Consider the following 18666-nt stretch of genomic DNA (forward strand, 5'->3'; position numbering starts at 1 on the left):
GGATGAGCACCATTTTAATAACTATCATGGGTCTTCTGAACACCATTTTTTTTTCTGAAGTAGAAACATATATTAGGTTTTAGAATAAGAAGATAGGATTCATTTTACCCCAAACATTTTTAGGATACAAAGGGGCATCTGTTTTTTTATTGTATATTATTTCTGGCTTTATACTGGGGTAGCCTCTACATTAAATTTAGATTTAAAATAAAAATAAACACTAAAGACTTGATGGAAAAAAATAAATCTTAAAAATATATTATCAAAAGAAAAATGAAAACATTACTTTTTTTGGGGGGGGGGGGGAGCCCAGTAAAGGGACCCCAATTGTATATTATTTCTGGCTTTATACTGGGGTAGCCTCTACATTAAATTTAGATTTAAAATAAAAATAAACACTAAAGACTTGATGGAAAAAAATAAATCTTAAAAATATATTATCAAAAGAAAAATGAAAACATTACTTTTTTTGGGGGGGGGGGGGGACCAGTAAAGGGATCCCAACCCTTGGCGTGGTGTCGCCCGCACTGCGCTCAGCCAGTGAGCGCACTGCCAGCCCTATATAGGATCCGAACCCACGGCCTCGGCGCTCCCAGCACCACACTCTCCCGAGTGAGCCACGGGGCCGGCCCCAAAACATCACTTTGATTAAAAGAATATTCTCCAGCTTGAATGCAATAGCTTCATGTTTACCACTGAATGTTAACCATGTTCTGTGTTATTTGTAACCACAAATTTGGGTGACATGTGCCAACTTTCTTATGAATAATTCATGGTTCTTTAATTTCATTGAATTGATGGCATTTTATGTTTAAAGAATACTAAAGTGACAGTCATAAAACACTTGTTGTGTATGTACATACTATTTTTATCAATTTAAAATTTTACTGATTGCAGGTTATAAGAACCAAAAAATCCAAATACTGAACTCATAAAAATGTGAATTTGTACTTATTTCAGTTATTCCAAGGCATACCCAATGGAACGGAGCCATATCCCATGGCTCTCTGACACGTGGAGCCAATGTGGCGAGTAGCATCCCCATAGATGTGCAACACAGAAATACTGATCCGGTGTCCAATTAACAAATGCAAAGAACTGTCGATTGTGGCATTCATGCAACAGAATTACTTAAAATATCATGTATTATTTAGTACTACTATATTGCTAGGTAAGGAATCTGCTGTATAACTCGCCAAAGAAATCAAAGAATCCTTTTTCTTTTTTTTTTCCTTTTTTTTTTTTTTTTTTACTGACCGGTACGGGATCACAACCCTCGGTGTCGCGCCCGTACCGGGGACTGGCAATGGGATCACAACCCTCGGTGTTGCGCCCGCGCCACGCTCAGCCAGTGAGCGGGAACCAGTCACCACATGGGATCCGAACCCTCGATGGGAGCGCCACCGCGCTCCCAAGCGGCGTACTCTCCAGTGCGCCACCGGGCCAGCCCGGCCCAAGAAGAATCTTTTTTCTAAAGCTAAAAAAAAGGAATAAAGGAGGTCAGTTGGCAAAACCTATCGAGGACTAAAATGACCACCTTTGTTAGAGCTGTAATACTATGTCCACTTCCCAAATTGTGGAAGGACTCATGTTTGCTTGACATTTATAGTCCTATTAGACAGTATGATGTATCTGAATATTTCATATTGACCAAGGTCATTATCTAATCATGTTATGAATGCCTGAGAATTACATGAATGGGTTTCACCTCAACTATCAATTCCTTATCATTTGTGAATTACCTTTTCTATGCCAATATGTTAAAATAAGACAATTTCTTATGCCTGTATGTTTAAGGCTCTAGGCCCTAGGATGAGAGGACCTTATTTGACCCTGTACTGTCCTTTTCCTCTGACCCCTTGCACTCACCACCCCTGTTCTGAGGTGTGAATATTCTCTCTGCATTAGAGAAGGAGTCCGTGTGAGAGCCTCCTGTTTCCAAGTGGGAGCCCTTTGGCATTGCACAGCCCTGTTCATAGCCTGGGTCTCATCAGGGCCACAATACGCTCTTGTGGGGAGGAGGAAGAGGGAGAGATATTCAGAGAAAGAACAAATACAAGCAAAGAAAGACATGAGTGTTATGGAAATTTGCTTAGGAATAGATGAGAAGGGCTTAAAGGCAAACAATTAAATAGTACAATCAAAATGGGACTTATGATATGGAGTCACATGACAAAATCAATCATTAAAATTAAGGAAACTTTTCAGCCTTCTCACTCCAGCCCTAAATAATCATAAGAAGTTTCAAGAAAAGAGTTTTACAGTCTCAAATGGATATTTGATTCTAATAGCTGTTTTAGACTCTGATGGGAAGTATTAGTTATCTGATTAAAATATGGTAGAAATATAAAAGGTCTTTTAGGACTCTTAGAATTGGCCTTTGGGCCTAGAGTTCAGAGCAGCACAGCAGCTAAAAGGAATGTGGAATCACTAGCATGGTTATGCTATCTTACCAGCACCTTGGTTTTATAATGAAAATATTTTCTTCTGGATAAAGGAGGAGAATAAAGCAAATTCTTGCTGATAATTGGGCACATTTGCAGAAATGCATAGCTCTACCGGCTTTTAAGTTCAATAAAGCTTAATCACAAAGTGGTTACCCTTCTGACACTAATGACTACATAAGAATAAAATATGACGACAGTAAGCTTTAATGCTTCTAACCGGGTAAAGCTTGTTCTTTTGGCTTTGACTTGTGTTTTGAGCTTTCAAATATACTTTCCAAAATAAAATGATTAAATATATAAGTCCTATGTCTCCCCCTCATGGTCATACTTGTTCTTGCCACCACACATTTCAAATAAAAATTTATAATGAAACAATTTATAAGGTTTAAAGACTTGAAGCTTGAAATTTCTTCAAAAAATAAAACACTTGATAAGATAGTGCCTTGTCAATTTACTTGAATAAAATAAAGTGCCATTCAGCATATGTCAATATTCAATCAGTGGCTTACTTATGGTGTTGCAGGCCAAGGAAAAAACAATTTCTTTGGTCCTGAGTGTTATCAGTATGTCGAAGCAATGTCCACAGTTGTCATTAGGCATGGAGTTAGGAGAACTGCATGTGAGAGGAAGGCTATGGTGGGCTGTGGTGGAGGATGGATGAGTCAGGAAAGGAAGGGAGGGAGAGAAAGTGTGAGACAAGGAAGAGAAAGTGAGGCAGTCAGAAAGAGAGAGAGAGACATTGGGTAGAGAGAGTGAAACAGGAAGAGCAAAAGACAGGGTAGTGGAGGGGACACGAAGAGAGAAAGAGATGGGGGAGAAAGAGACAGACACGGGGAGTAAAACAGAGATGAAAGAGTAGAGACCAGTGTGCTGGGAGAAAGAGAGAAAGAAGGTGAGTGCTATGGTCTGAGTGTCTGTGTCCTCCCAAAATTCATATGTGGAAATCTAACCCCCAAAGTGATGGTATTAAGAGGGGAGGCCTTTGGGAGGTGACTAGGTCATGAGTGAAGAGCCCTCATAAATGGGATTAGTGCCCTGACAGAAGAGGCTCCAGGAGCTCCCTGGCCCCTTCCACCACGTGAGCACAAACCAACAAGGCACCATCTATGAAGCCCTCACCAGACACTGAATCTGCCAGGGCCTTGATCTTGGACTGCCTGGCCTCCAAAATTGTATTTTTTTTTAAAAATAAATTATCCAGTCTAAGGTATTTTGTTATAACAGCCCAAAGAGACTAAAGCAGTGGAGGAGACAAGAGACAGGGAGAGACAGAGGGGCTGGGGAGATGGAGAGACAGAGAGAGACACGGAGTGGGAGCGGCAGGGAGAGGCATGGGAGAGAGAGACGAAGAGAGAAGAGCTAGGAGGTAGCGTTAGTGACACTGAGAGGGAGAGGCAGGGAAAGCAAGAAGAGAGAGTGAGGCTGAAATAGTACGTGTGACAGACACAGAGAAAGTCACTGGCATTCAGACAGCAAAAGACAGCATGTCAGAGACAGGGGGCAAGAGAGACATGGAAAATAAGAGAGAGACAAAGGAGAGAAGATGGAGACATGGAATGAGACAGGGAGGGACAGAGGCAGATGTCAACAGAGAAAGCGACAGAAAAAAGGGGGCAGAAGGAGACAGTGAAAGTGACTGAAAGCATCTCATATATTTAGTTTGTTTTAACAAAGCAAATCCACTTATATTTTAAAATAAGGAAAAATTACTCTGGTTTTGCAATACAGCAAATTGGTAGGTCAGGTAAGTGATAATTATAGCATATGCACAAGGTGTTTATTTGGAAATCATCATGTATATGATGGACAGTAATTGTAAATGTCTTTAGAGTTGAGTGACATTTATTGTCCGAATGTCTAAATTGAGTAATTTTAGCAATATATTTCAAAACCATCTGCAATATTATGCCTTTTACAATGATATGAAGTTTAGTTAAAGAATATAACAGAGAAAAATAATTAGTCCTGCCTAGAAACACAAATTGACTTCATAAATGCCACAACCCTCACCCTAGTGTCACCAGCTAATAGGAAGGGCAGGGTCACGGAGGTTATAATAATTCAACTCTGTGAGACATTTCCTCAAATACTCATCTTAAAGAACCATATTAGGCTAACATTTGGAGGGTGTTTCCCTTTAGTTATTTCTCAATAAGCAAATAAAATCCTAGAGCTTACCCTGAAAGGAAAGTCTGCTTTTTGAATTTTAAAAACATCATCAGAGCAGTGAAATCAATCAGTGTCACACCTACCATTACAGGGGGGCAGCTGACAGGCTCTGACTGACTCGGGCTTTTCTCCATCGCAATGGTCTCCAGCTCTGCAGAGGACCTGTCTCACCTCTGTTCCTTCACCACAGGTCACTGAACACTACAGAAACAAAGGGCTGCCATTACAGATGTTCACTCCACCAAGACCGTGCACAGGTACTCACACACGTGCTCACACCCGTGCTCACACCCACAGAGCTCTGCAGTTCTTACTGTGTTGAGACGGTGCTGCACAGTGGTTTTGAAGACAGTGAATCCTGAGCTTTTACCTGGCTTCAGCATTTACCAGCCCAGGCTCTTTGCTTTCTCTCTAAGAGCCTCCGCCTCCTCATCTGGAAAGCCGGAATAACAATACTTGCCTCACAGGACTGTTGTAGGACTAAATAAAGGCAAAAGGAGCAATGCGTGCAAAGCAGCAGCACAATGCCCAGCACTGAGGAAACATCCCATGAAAAAGAAGCCGTCACTATGACGACGGCAGTACCTGCTGGAGTTCCTAAAATCAGCCGCTGTGCCTGTTTTCTGGGAGCAGATCAAGGCACTCCGCTCCCCACTCCTTCATCTTCCTTTCAGATGGCAGAGTTTGCTGACATGCTACTTTGGTTAACTCAACCTCTTTGGAATGATTACTCTATTCCATCAGTTCATTTCTCTAATGAAGGGGCTTATTGCTCTAAAACAAACCCCAGAATCTTCCATGCTATTGATGTAGGTAGGAGCTGTGAAAAAGGGACCTCTGTTTCCCGACTCTGAGGAGAAATGGGACATGAGACATCTTCACTGTCCTGTACGTGACCTTCACTTGCCTGTTCCTTCCTTCCAGGCCCTACTCTCTACTTTTTCATTCATTCTGTATCTGCTTTTTGATGCCCTTTCCTCCTATAAATTCTTCTCATATGACCCCATGATTCTTTATTTTGAGTCTTTAGAAATACCAAAGACAGGTGGTAACTGTACAGGCAAGGTGACACTGAGTCAGCCAGTCACCAAACTAACATCATCTGGGCAGGGGCCATATGCCTGGCACTGCCTGGTGCTGGGGAAGCAGAGTGCACTGCTTTTAGACATGTGAGGACTAGTGGCAAGCACAGACTCAAAGACAGGAGTTACAATACTCAGCCACGAGCAGCACACTAAAGAAAGGTTAGCTGTGCTCCCTTCCAAATGCACAGGAGCGACTGCCAGGAAAGTCACCTCCAGGAAGGTGGTAATTGGACTGTGGAGATGAGTCTTGCTGGATGAGGGGGAGATTGTCAGAGAGGAGGAGGGGACAGCGCGAGCCAGCCAGAAGGCAGGAGGCTCCAACAAGCATGGTCTGTTTGGAGCAGTGAGGAGTTTACTCAAACTGGCACAAAGAGTTGGAATGAAGAAAGATAAAATAAGAGGAATTAGGGTAGAATGAAAAAAGACAAAAGAAGAGGAGTTAGGGCAGTGCCAAACAGGGCAGAGCCCTGCATTCAGTGTCAGGTGTTTGGAATTTATCCTGAAGGAATAGGGGAGTCAACAAAGATATTAGACAGAAGACCAGTCACCTTTCAGACTCCTCTATGTCACAACTCATCTTAAATGCAAATGTTATTTTAAAGTATTAATTTTTCCTAACACCTCCAGGTGATTACAAAACATGTAACAGCTCACACAAAGCCTACCTGGTGTCGAAGCCAAATTACAGTATGCTACACACGCTCACACACACACCTTACACCATACCCACCTCATTCCAGGGCCCTGTTTTCCACTGGGCCGGGCAGGGCACTCTGTTACAGGGCCGGCGGCTCTCAGGACGGTCACCCAGGCAGTACTTGCTGTGCACAGAGCGGTTGGTGCCATCGTGGAGGGGCTGAAGGCAGCGCACAGTGCGAAGTTGATAGCCGGAACTCCCGCAGGTTTTGGTGCAGTGCTCCCACTCTTCCGCTACCCAGCTGTGGGAGCAGGGGGGTAAGATTGAACACTGTCACTGGGAGGTGTCGTGTGCGCATTCCTGCAAAGCCTAGACTCTTCTGCTCTCTGAGTGACTTGCAACTTAGTGGGGCACGCCGCAGATCCAGACTTGGTTTCAGAAAGATACATGCATCATACAACTGTCGGACAATAATAGGCCTGACACTTCCATTTTAATGCCCTCCTATATTTTCTGCCTTCTCCTGAAAACTTCTCCTTTCCTAAAGGATGATCTAGAGAGGGTTTCTGAAACCCGTCTTTACGGTTTTCCTATTGGGTTCAGGCATGAAGGTGGTTTTCAAAAATAGCACCAACTCACTAATATTGCTAAATGGTGTCAAACATCCGAAAAATGAAGAAAAAAAGAAATCCATCTGATACTTGCTATGAAAAACTGACTTGGTTGCTGCTACTTTTTCATAAAACCTGTAGAGTTTACTCATGTTTTAATATTTCAACTGAGATGACTGTTTAACTTCTACAGTTGTTGCTGTGAAGACTGCCTGACGTATCTGTTCTGCTTGGATAATTCAGTTATTCTTATTGGCCCTTACTGGGCCTGACAAAGAGGTAAAGGTAGTTTGTACCCAGGGCTGGGTAGAAAGGGCTCCCACAAGTGCACCTGATAGAAATATTTCCAGAGAGACATTTTCAAAAAGATTTCCCATGGGACATTTCCAAATTCTAGTGTCAATGTTGATGCTCTAAGCACTCTCCAAATCAGTCGTAAATAATATATTTTGGACAGTTCTCTGTTACATATGGTTACTGAGTCCTAAAGGGCTGTCACCATTGATTCTATCTGGTAATCAGAAGTGTCTATATTTATGAACTGTATGCCTCATATAATATTTGCCTTTAAATAAGAGTCACTACTGAGGTCTTCAAAATTGAGCAAAACTCATTAGTCTAGCCATCACAATACATTTTATTGCCAGTTTGACATACTACAGCAGACTTAAACTATGAATACCAAAGACCACCGAAATTCTAGCATGATTATATTTTGGTGCCTCATATATGTGGAAAGAAAAAAAAAATGCAGAGGGAAAGTAACTTTGGAAAAGATGAGTAAATGGCATGCCTCAATTACATACTGACTGATTAACTAGATAAAAGGGAGGGGGGAGCAGAAGAAAAAAACTCAAAAGAAGTAATGCATGAAAAAGGAAATAATGTTTAATAACCTAAAAATGATAAAAGTATATTGCATCTGTGAAATAAGAATCCAATGCCTTGAAAAATACTTAATGAACAAAACAGAGCTCCCAGGTATTAATTATACAATAACAAAAATGAGAAATTCAGCAAGTGGAACAATGAAAAAGCCAAACTACAAAATGCCCTAAAGAAAGATAACTGAAAAACATACAGGGAATTTTTCAAAGAAACATATAAGAAAATCTCCAAGAGATGAAAGTTATTGTTTTTATGTTTTAAAAAGTCTGCAAGTGTCATTTACAACAACATGGATGAAACTGGAAGACATTATGCTAAGTGAAATAAGCCAGGCACATAAAGACAAGTACTGCATGATTTCACTTATGTGTGGAATTTTTAAAAGTTGAATTCATAGAAATAGAGAGCAGAATAGTGGTAACCAGAGGCTGTTTGGTGGTGGGGGTGGGGTGGGGTGACGATTTGGGAGAGGATGGAAAAATGTTGGTCAAAGTGTAAGAAGTTACAACTAGACGGAATATTTTTGAGATCTATTGCACAGCATGGTGACTATAGTTAATAATAATGTAATGTATACTTCAAAATTGCTGAGAGCAGTTTTTATATGTTTGCACTACACACACAAAACATAAAAATGTCAGGAGGATGTGTTAGTTTGATTTACTCATTCCATAATATATACATATATCAAAACATCACATTGTACACCATAAATATACAAGATTATTATTAGTCAATTTAAAAAAGATCACAATAGATGAGGAAAGAGAAGCACCATGGCAATTTTACCACCATGAAATTTCAGAACACTGAAAACAAAAATAAAATCTTATAAACTTTGAAAGACAAACAAAAACAGGCTATGTAGAAAAAATGAGAATCAGAATGGCAACTAACTTTTCAACAGCAACACTCAGGTATAGAAAATAATGGAACAACATTTTCAAGATTCTGAGGCAAAATAAATTAGAGTTTGGCATTGTATACGTATGTGTGTGTCTCCAAATGATCAGGAGTGAGAGAGAAGAAAGATTTCCTCATAATCTTACACTTTAACCTCTTATGACTTTTCTTAGGTGGTCTAAGAATTTAATTCTTATATGAAAATTTTACTTTGTATAGATTTTTTTTCATGAAACTGCTGGACGACGGGACCTACTGGAATGAATGAACGAATTAAGAGGTAAGAAGACAACATCTGGGCCGGCCCGGTGGCGCACTGCTACGGTGCGCCACTTGGGAGCGCGGCGGCGCTCCCGCCGAGGGTTCGGATCCCACATACAGACCGGTTCCCGCTCACTGGCTGAGCGAGGGGCGGGCGCAGCACCAAGGGTTGCGATCCCGTTGCCGGTCCCGGTCCGGTGCGGGCGCGACACTGAGGGTTGCAGTCCGTTGCTGGACACGAAGAAAGACAAAAAGGAAAAAAAAAAAAAAAAAAGAAGACAACATCTGCAGGAGATAAGAGATCCTGTACAAGAGAGAGTGGGAATCTCTAGGAGGAGGGTGAAAAGAAACCCCAGGATCATAGCTGGGTCAAAGTCCAGACTCGAGCTGGAACACACAGAACTCTCTGCTAAGAACTCTTCTGTCTCCATGGAGATGAAAGTGACAGAACACTTGAGTGTTGAATATTAGGAGGGGATTGACACTTAGGATAGAAAGAGAGTTTGGGGATGAATTAGTGAAAAGCAGTAGAAAACCAAACGCAAAAAAAATCAAGACATTCATTTACTCGAAAAGAAACAAAGTTCTAGAAGAAAGGAAATATAATCAGAACATGCTATGGGACTCAGCTATTAAGAGAGACACATGTTAAAATAATATAAACCATGAATATTAACATGAGTAAAAGGCATGTAAGCTGACTACTGGCAGTACTGGGGGAGGAAAAATTGTGGCCGCTGGGCGTGCATTTGGGGAGGGGTCATAGAAAAATGCTAAACCCTCACATTCTGCGGTGGAACTTCAGTATACAATATCTAACTCCCCAGGTCCACCCCAAAATTCAAGGAGTAGAAGCAAAAACATTTTACTTAGAGAGATGGAAACAAGTAATTACCAAATATCAAAAGAAACACAACAGCTAAAAATGGTTGTTTTTCAGGAGCAGGAAAATGATGAGAGGCAGGGAACTACAGCTTTATATAATTCCTATGAAATGATTTGACTATTTAAACCAGGTGCAGGCACAGCTTTGACTAAAAATAAAACTAAAACTGAAAAGAGCTAAAGACATTTAAACCCCTATTTTGACCTCAGGACATAATAGTTAAAGTAAAGGCTTACAGTGGATGTGTGCACTCTTGAATATTGCACATTCGTCTAATAGGTTTCGGCTTTTTGTTGGCTTCACAGAAGCTGCGATGAACCATTTTATTATCACTTTTCCTACGGCATCCATATTTAGTGTACTGGAAACCTGGAAAAGGAAATAAATTTCTTTGGACTTAATTACTTACTCATGCTATCAGGTATTGAATTACTTATTAATTAATTCATACATTCATTCATTTGATAAATAAATATTTTTGAGTGCATACAATAAGCCAGGTATTGTGATAGGTGCTGGAAGTCCCAAAGTGAATTAACAAAAATCCTTATCCTCTCAGAGCCTACAATTTAATAAATATTACAGATTATTAAGCAGCAACTGTACTCTTATTAATGAACTAGACTCTGAATAAACACAGACAAGTGTGAGAAACAGATATGAAAACCACTGTGACAATGGCTTGTGACATAGGCTTTTATAGGCTATGTAAATAACTTACTGTAAAGGGCACCAAAGGAACACAGAGGGAAAGGTCTCTGACAGCCAGAGAAGGGTAGGGAAAGCTTACAAGATCAGCACTTTCTTGAGCGGAATCTTGAAGTTCAAACAGTATTGGGTAAAGCAAATGAAGCAGAATTAGACTCTACACAAAGAAAATAACATATAGAAAACTGCAAGTCCTTCGTATGGCTGAAGTATCATGTGTGAAAAGGGCAGGAGACAGGAAAGGATCAGATCTTGAAAGCCTTGCGTGCCAGACAAGTGTTTGGACATTATCCTGAGGACACAGGGAGTTACTGAAGGGGGTCTCCCAACCACCAACTTTGACATTTGTAATTATATATATGTTTTGGGGGGAATAATTTCAAACCTACCTATAAAAAAGTTGCAAGGAAAGTACAATGAACATTTGTATATCTTGCATCTAGATTAATCTTTTGTTACCATGCCACCACATTTGCCATATTTCTTTATATATACTGATATATATTCGTTTGTTGAACCCTTTTATGGTAAGTTGCAGATATCCTGTTCCTTTACTCCTAAATATTTCAGCACATATTTCATAATAAGTAAATTCTCTTATATAACTACAATATAATTCTTAAAATCAGGAAATTTAACACAGATATTATGCTACTATATAATATACAGACCATATTCAAAATTTTCAGCCATCCTTATAACTGTTCTTTATAGTAATGCTTTTCCAATCAAGGATCATGTGTTGCATTTAACTGTCTTGTCTCTTTAGCCTCCATCAATAAGAAATATCTGAACCTCTTTTTGTCTTTCTTGACTTTTAATATTTTTGAAGTGTACAAGCCAGTTGCTTTGTAAAATGTCTCACAATTTGGATTTGATTAATTATCTCCTAATGATGAGATTCAGGTTATTCACTTTTGGCAAGAATAGCACATAAAATGATGTGTGTCTTCAGGGCAGCACATTAGGAGATTGGAGGAATTTAATCAGGAAAACAATATAATGCCACTCATTCATTCATTCATTGACGCATGCATTTATTCAAGAAAGATTACCCTGGAAATAAAGGAAGAGAAGAAAATCAAAGTTAAGTGACTAGTTAAGAGGCTGTTGCAATAATCTTTCTTTCCAAAATAGTGAAGGAAGCCTGGTGAGGAAGGAATAGGTATGGTACATATGAGGACGATGTGTCTGACAAAGCCTGATGTACCAAGCAGATGTTGAGAGTACAGCAGAAGGCAGGATCCAAACTAAACAAGCATCAGCTAGAGTATCATTTAAAATAATTAACTAAACATATATTATGCACTCTACCAAAAACAACACACTCACTTTAGAAATATATCTTTGAACTTAAAAATTATAAAGTAAATGGTTTATTCAGGCATTCCCAACTATGAACAATTTTTTGGATCTCCATTATTCACTGTCTTTTTTGTGACAGCCCCTCACCTTCTGCTCACTGGGAAGAAATTTTTCTAGGCCAGCTTGGTACTGGAGCACTTGTTGTTCAGAACTAGAGGAATGGATGATGGGAGAAATTGAGAAACACTAATTCCAGCTTAATGGATTTACTCTGGATAGGGCAGAGAGGCAGCACTGAGTAGGCAGTAAGAGTGTGTACTCAGAAGCCAGGCTACCTGGGTTTGAATCCTACAGTCTGGGGCAAATTACAGGTCTTCCCTGTGCTTCAGTTTCACCATCAGTACGACAGAGATAATGAGAGTACCAATCTCAGAGGGCCATTGTGAGTATTCATGCATTGATACAGACAGCATTTAGAACAGCGTCTGGTTCCAAATACAAAGCATAGTCAGCTACATAGTTATATGTAACTAATAGCTCTTATTATTAACATGGATAGAAATGTATAGATATGGAAAGTGAAAATGGAAAAGAAAGGTGAGAACCAGAACACACTAAATTTGGGAGAGTCCTGGAGTTTTGAAAGAGTAAAGTGATTAAGGGCATCACTGCAGTGAATGCAAGACATAAAGAACATGAGAGAAAATGGCAAGAGAATTTTAAGTTCTACCTTAAAATCAATGGAATCCTACCCCTTGCTGAGTCTGAGATTCCAGTAAAAATATTTTGTCTTCATTTTTTGGTTCTTTTGTTTGGTGTTTCTCAGATTGTGGCCTCAATTAGAGACAGTCCTTAAGGTAGAAGCAAGATTGGCTTTTATATGAGTTACATATTAATATAATAAATGTTCAATTGTTACCTCCACCACAGGGTTTGGAACACTGAGACCAGCTCTTCAAAGCCCACTCAAAAGTATCTAATTCTTCCTGGATGACATTGTTGCTGTGGATCGTAGGTACAGAGTCTTCATGGATGATGTACTTATACGTCAGGCTAGAGCGGGTGTCATTCTCCTGAGGTATAATCTAACATGCACATGAAATCGATATGTAAGTCACCTGAGGGTTTTAAATTTTGAGTAAGAAGTTATAAATATTTCATCGTATTGCTCTTACTAAAACTGGAAAACTTTCAAGTAGTTTCTAAAATATGGTTTTGTTTCTATCCAGTAAAGTGCAAGTGTACCCTGGTTAAGAATAAAATGCAAATATATAATACTTTGAATAAATAAAAAAAATACACTGAGGAGGAAGAGTTTGATTATAAAAACAAATTCTTTATTAGATTCACTGTAGTTTTCCTTAAATTATACTATCTCCTTAGTGCATTTAAAAATTGTTTTTTTAAAAAATAACTGTTTTATGATGATAAAAATAATAATGTTCCCACCAGAAAATACACACATTATGGAAAAATACAAAGAAAATATAAATCATCCATAATTCTACCAAACCAGAGAAAATCAAAGTAACTTTTGTTATTTTTGGAGATTCCCTCAAAATATTTGCACTCTGTGTGTGTGTGTGTGTATGTGTGTGTAGTGCACAGACATGAATACTTTTCTGGCCTTGCTTATTTCACATAATGTGTCATGCACATTTTCCAAGATAATAAATATTCTTTGAAGACATGCTTTTAAATGTCATCACAGTCTTTAATCCTAAAGGTGTTATGTGTTATTTAACCATCTACTTATTAATGAATATTTATGTTAGTTAGCATTTGTCCCCACCTTTGTGAGGATTTCTGGTTTTCCTTAGCACACCAAAGGGTACAAACACGTTTTATAGTTCTTGTAATAGACTGCTAAATGGCCCTCCATAATAGTTAAAATAATTGTTATCTCATAATAAGAGTATATGAATGTATCCCCATTCAGCACTACATATTATGTAATTTTACTTTCATTAAGTGGATGGGAAAAAGATCATTTTTCAATTTTATTTACATAATAACCAGTAAAGTTTAATTTTCCTAAGTTTATCACTTGTATTTTGTCTACTGTGCATTGCATGATCATCAGTCCTCTTTTTTATCGGCACTTGGATATTTATTTTCTAAATAATCTATGCACTAAAGGCATTAATCCCTTTTGTAATAAGAATTGCAAATATTTTCTTAGTTTGTTATTTGCCTTTTAACTTTGTTTAGAGCAAAGCAGTTTTTAAGAAATAAAAACAAACCAAAAACCCATACATTTTAATTGACTTTCATGTCATGTTTATAGGATTGAAACAATTATACAAAGGGAGAAACATGTGCAATTCATTTGTATTTTAAACTAAACTTTTAGAAACAGCTTTTGTTTGACAATTCAAGTGATACTAGATCCGCTGGGGTGAAAGATCTGGTTAGCTGTGTTCTGTTCTCTTTTTTCCTTAGTCTTTATTTTTAAAACAGCATTAAAAATCAAGCACCAACCCTCAAACTCTAGCCACATGTCTAATTCTCTCAGCCCCAGACAGCCTAGCCACCATGTTCCGTGCTCCAAACCCGGGGGTCCAGTCTTTTACAGAGGAAAAGAAAGGCCATGATGATAGAACACTGCTTGTCCACACCCCCATCTCCTAGCTATGAATCTCCTTATATCTCTAGCCCACAGCACTCTCAGTGGTCACGTTATAACCAGATGGCAAAGCCTTGAGGGAGTCCATCACGGAGGTTAAGCATCAGATACCCGTTTGCTGGAAAAAAATGAAAGTGTAATTATATGACAGTATGTCAAAAAGTTCATGGAAAAAATGAACTACAAGATAATATGAATGAATCTTTCCATAAACTTTTAAAAGACCCATTGTATGAAAGTGAAATAGAGCTTCTGATCTCTAATCATTCACACTTAAAATAAATAAAATTTTGATTTGTACATATTTTTGCTATAAAATTAACTAATCTATGGACCAGAATGAGAGCCCAGAAATATGCCCACATAAATTTAGACAATTAATTTTGACATAAATGAAAAGGCAATTTAATAGACAAAGGACAGTCTTTCCAACAAATACGGCTGGAACAACTGGACATTGTGGGGGTTTTAAAGATATGCCCACAAGTCCCTTGATATTTTCCCCCTTAGTAAGTGAAGCTTAATTCCTCTCCCTGTCAGTGTGGGCTGGACTCAATGACTTGCTTCTAGTACAGAGAAAAACAGCAGAAGTGATGGGAAGTCACTTCCAAGATTAGGTTTAAAAAGACTGTAACTTCTGTCTTGGTTGCACTGTCTCATTTTCTCTGTCACTTGAATTGCTTGCTCTAGTGCAAGTCAGTAACAAATCATGAGGACACTTAAGCAGCCTGCCAGCCACCACACTGAAAAGCTTGGGAGCAATCTTGTGAGCCCTTTCAACAGCCATATCCCTGTACTCGGAATTAAAGTCACTTCCAGTCAAGCCTTGAGGTGACTACAGCCACAACCATCAGCAACCTCATGAAATACTTTGTGTCAGAACTAGTCAGATAAGCTGATTCCAGACACATGATCCACAGCAACTATGAGATAAATGTTGCTTATGTTTAGCCACCAAGTTTGGGGATAATTTGTTATGCAGCAATGGATAACTAATATTGATATAAATATGCAAAAATAAGAACCTAACATTTTATACAAAATTAACTCAAAATGGTTCATAAACCTAAGTAAAACTATAAAACTTTTATCAAAAACAAGTAGGAGAAAATGTTTTGATGTTGGATTAGGCAAAAAAAATTCTTCCATAATACCAAAATCTCAATCCATAAAGAAAAAAATTGATAAACTGGACTTCAGCAAAGCTAAAATATTTTGTTCCATGAAAGAAACTAAGAGAAGGAAAAGACAAGCTATGGATTGGAATTTTGCAAATCACATATTTCACAGAGAACTTATACATAGAGAGCTCCCAAAATGCAACAAAAAGAAAGAAAAAACCAATTTTCTTTAACAATGAGCAAACAATTTGAACAGACACTTCAAACAGGAAATTATTTTCAAAGGGGAAAAAAAAAGACTTAAAATTGACTGGGAAAACTTGGTTTTAGATTAGTAAAATTTTTAAAGAGACAGTCCAATAAATATTTGTATACAGAATCTAACAATACACTTCAAATTAAGTAAGTTTCTTCTGCTTTCATCCATGAGGAAGTAATGGAATTGCCTTCCTGATGTTAAATACTGTAGAACTGGACAGAATATACGAGGGAACTTTTTTTGGCAAAGGATAACGCGGCAAATGACAGTGATCCTTGTGAGAAGAGAAACAAGCCAGTTCTCTCTTCCTGACAGGTGCCAGGTTCTGGACCCTGGCACAGGGAGGAAGAGCCCACCAGGCCAAGGCCAGGACACCATGTGGTATATCAGTGAACAGCTGTCATGGGGCTGGCAGTGGGGCAGAAGTAGTGGAGGTCTGGCATGCTGATAGTGGTAGGAATTTTTATCCAGTCAGAGCAAAGAGGCCTCAGGAACACTTGAGGTACTTACTTAAAGCACTAGAAAGCCCATGCCATAAGAATAAGGACAAGATTGAAACAGACCAGCTCTAATGAAGAATAAAACCAGGCCTCAAAGAATCAGGAGGATCTGACAATAACTTAATTGCCTGCCAGAACAAAATGAAACCCCATAATGTCCAGTGTACAAGAAAAAAATAAGAAGCAAGAAAATGTGACCCATAATCAAAAAAATAAATAAATAAATAAATAAAAAGCAGCCAATAGAAACAGGCAACATGAAGACCCAGAATTTAAAGGATAAGTTAGACATAATGAGTGAGTGAACCTATAAGGGAATTTCAGTAGAGAAATAGAAATTACAACAAATGAAAACAAATGGAAATTCTAGAAAAAATGTACACCGTCTGACAAGAAAAATCTATTGGATAGGCTCAAGGACACATTGGAGATCACATAAGAATGTCAGTGAACTTAAAGAGAGCTCAAAAGAAATTATCCAATCTGAAAAACATATTTTACAAAAGATTATAAAGGATTATAGAAGCCTGAAACTTGTGGAACAATTTCAAGTGGTTTAACATACATGTAAATGCGTTCCAATAGAGAAGAGAAAGAGGAAGGAAAAAACCCAACTAACTTGAAGACATAATTAAAAATTTACCCAAATTTGGTGAAAAACAGTAACTTCCAGGGCCAAGATTCTCAGTGAACCCAAGCATAATACATACAAAGAAAACCACAAACTAAGTATATCAAACTGCTGAACCAACTAAAAAGCATACAGAGAAAATTGACACATTACATACAGAGCAGCAATATAAATTAGGCTGTCTCATCATAAATGACAGATTCTAGAAGAAAAATGCTATATAAATGAGTTAAAGATGGCTTCTATATATTGGCCCCTAGGTTGTTTATTTCGTGACAGCAGGCTGAGCCCTGTTAGCTCGAAAACCCACCTATGCCAAACGCAAAATTGTGCATGTCCAATTAAATGTAGCCCAACAGGAAAAGTTTTAGGCATGTAAAGTCTGCTGCCTTCTTTGCATACCTCTAGGAACTGCACTCAACCTCTGCTAGGTGTAAATAAGACCTTGTGGCTATAAGGACCCCAGGCTGTGCTACTGCTGCTGCCCTTTACACTCCTTGGGCCATAGACTCCCCAGTGCACTGCTGAATGACATCACCTAGACACTTAACCCCCTCTTGGATTCCCCTGTTCCTCTGGAGTCCCCTTGCTCTTCTCTCCTCTGGGTGGTGGCCCCACTTGCAAACCTGCCTCAGCCAAAGCTTGCATGTGTTACTGCCACCTTGTGGTCATATATTTTCTTTGATCAGCCCCCCAAATCCCTTGAACTCCATACAAGATTGTAAAACACCTCTCATGTGCTGAAATAAAAAAAAAACAAAAATAACAATCCCAAGTTCTATTACCTAGTGAAGATGTCCTTTAAAAATGAGGGTGAAGTAAGTTACAAGGGTACTTCAAAAAGTTCATGGAAAGTTTCGTATTATCTTTCAATTTTATTTTTCCATAAACTTTTTGAAGTACCCTCGTATTTTCAGATAATTGAAAGCTGAGAAAATTCTTTACTAGTTACTCACACCACAAGAAATGCTAAAGAAAGTTCTTTCTACTGAAGATAAACGATACTAGGTGGAAAGTCAGATCTACAAGAAAGAATAAAGACCATCAGAAATAGTAAATGTGTAGGTAAATATAAAATACTACTTTTTCTTTTCCTGTTGTCTCTAAAAGACAACTGTTTACTTAAGTCAAAATCATAATATTGTAATATAATAAAATATATGACAATGAGATAAATGGAATCATAAAAACAAGAAACTAAATATTCAATGTTTGAGGTAAAAGTGTTTTCAGATAAATTAATTATAAAATTATAAACTAAACCAACTACACAATGAGACCAGAACGCCACATACCAAAACAATAACAGGATCATGTAAGGGTCCATCGGTATGAAGAGTTTCAATGTCATCTTCAATGTTATAATCCCATTCCACACCAAGATCTATGAAGGTCCGCGACTTGGCTTCCTCCCCTTTGCCATTTAAAATATAGTGGCCTGTTGCCTGGTTCTTAATAGCTAAAGGAAGGAAAATGAGTAACTAGCATACATTTTATTTTACCATGTGACAGTGTTGAAGATGCATAGCAAGTCTACCCCCTCCTATAAGTCAATGACTACGTTTCTTTATTAGTATCGAGCAATAGAAATGAGTGTTAGTTTTGATATTATTCCCATTTCCTTCATTA

The 18666-nt window shown here is 38.4% G+C and overlaps 1 protein-coding gene across 1 annotated transcript in view; it reads right to left on the minus strand.

Annotated features, from left to right (window-relative positions):
* Positions 1–18666, minus strand: part of ADAMTS3 (ADAM metallopeptidase with thrombospondin type 1 motif, 3) — a 71603-nt gene that overhangs the window by 2928 nt on the left and 50009 nt on the right. The window contains exons 14-18 of the mRNA XM_008567491.1: positions 18333–18496; positions 12820–12985; positions 10124–10256; positions 6432–6639; positions 4700–4817 (exon numbers count right to left, since the gene is read on the minus strand). Of these exons, the coding sequence (XP_008565713.1) occupies positions 4700–4817; positions 6432–6639; positions 10124–10256; positions 12820–12985; positions 18333–18496 (789 nt within the window). The remainder of the gene's footprint in view (positions 1–4699; positions 4818–6431; positions 6640–10123; positions 10257–12819; positions 12986–18332; positions 18497–18666) is intronic.

The sequence above is a fragment of the Galeopterus variegatus genome, unplaced genomic scaffold, assembly GCF_000696425.1.
Source record: "Galeopterus variegatus unplaced genomic scaffold, G_variegatus-3.0.2 Scaffold324, whole genome shotgun sequence".
Lineage (NCBI taxonomy): Eukaryota > Metazoa > Chordata > Mammalia > Dermoptera > Cynocephalidae > Galeopterus > Galeopterus variegatus.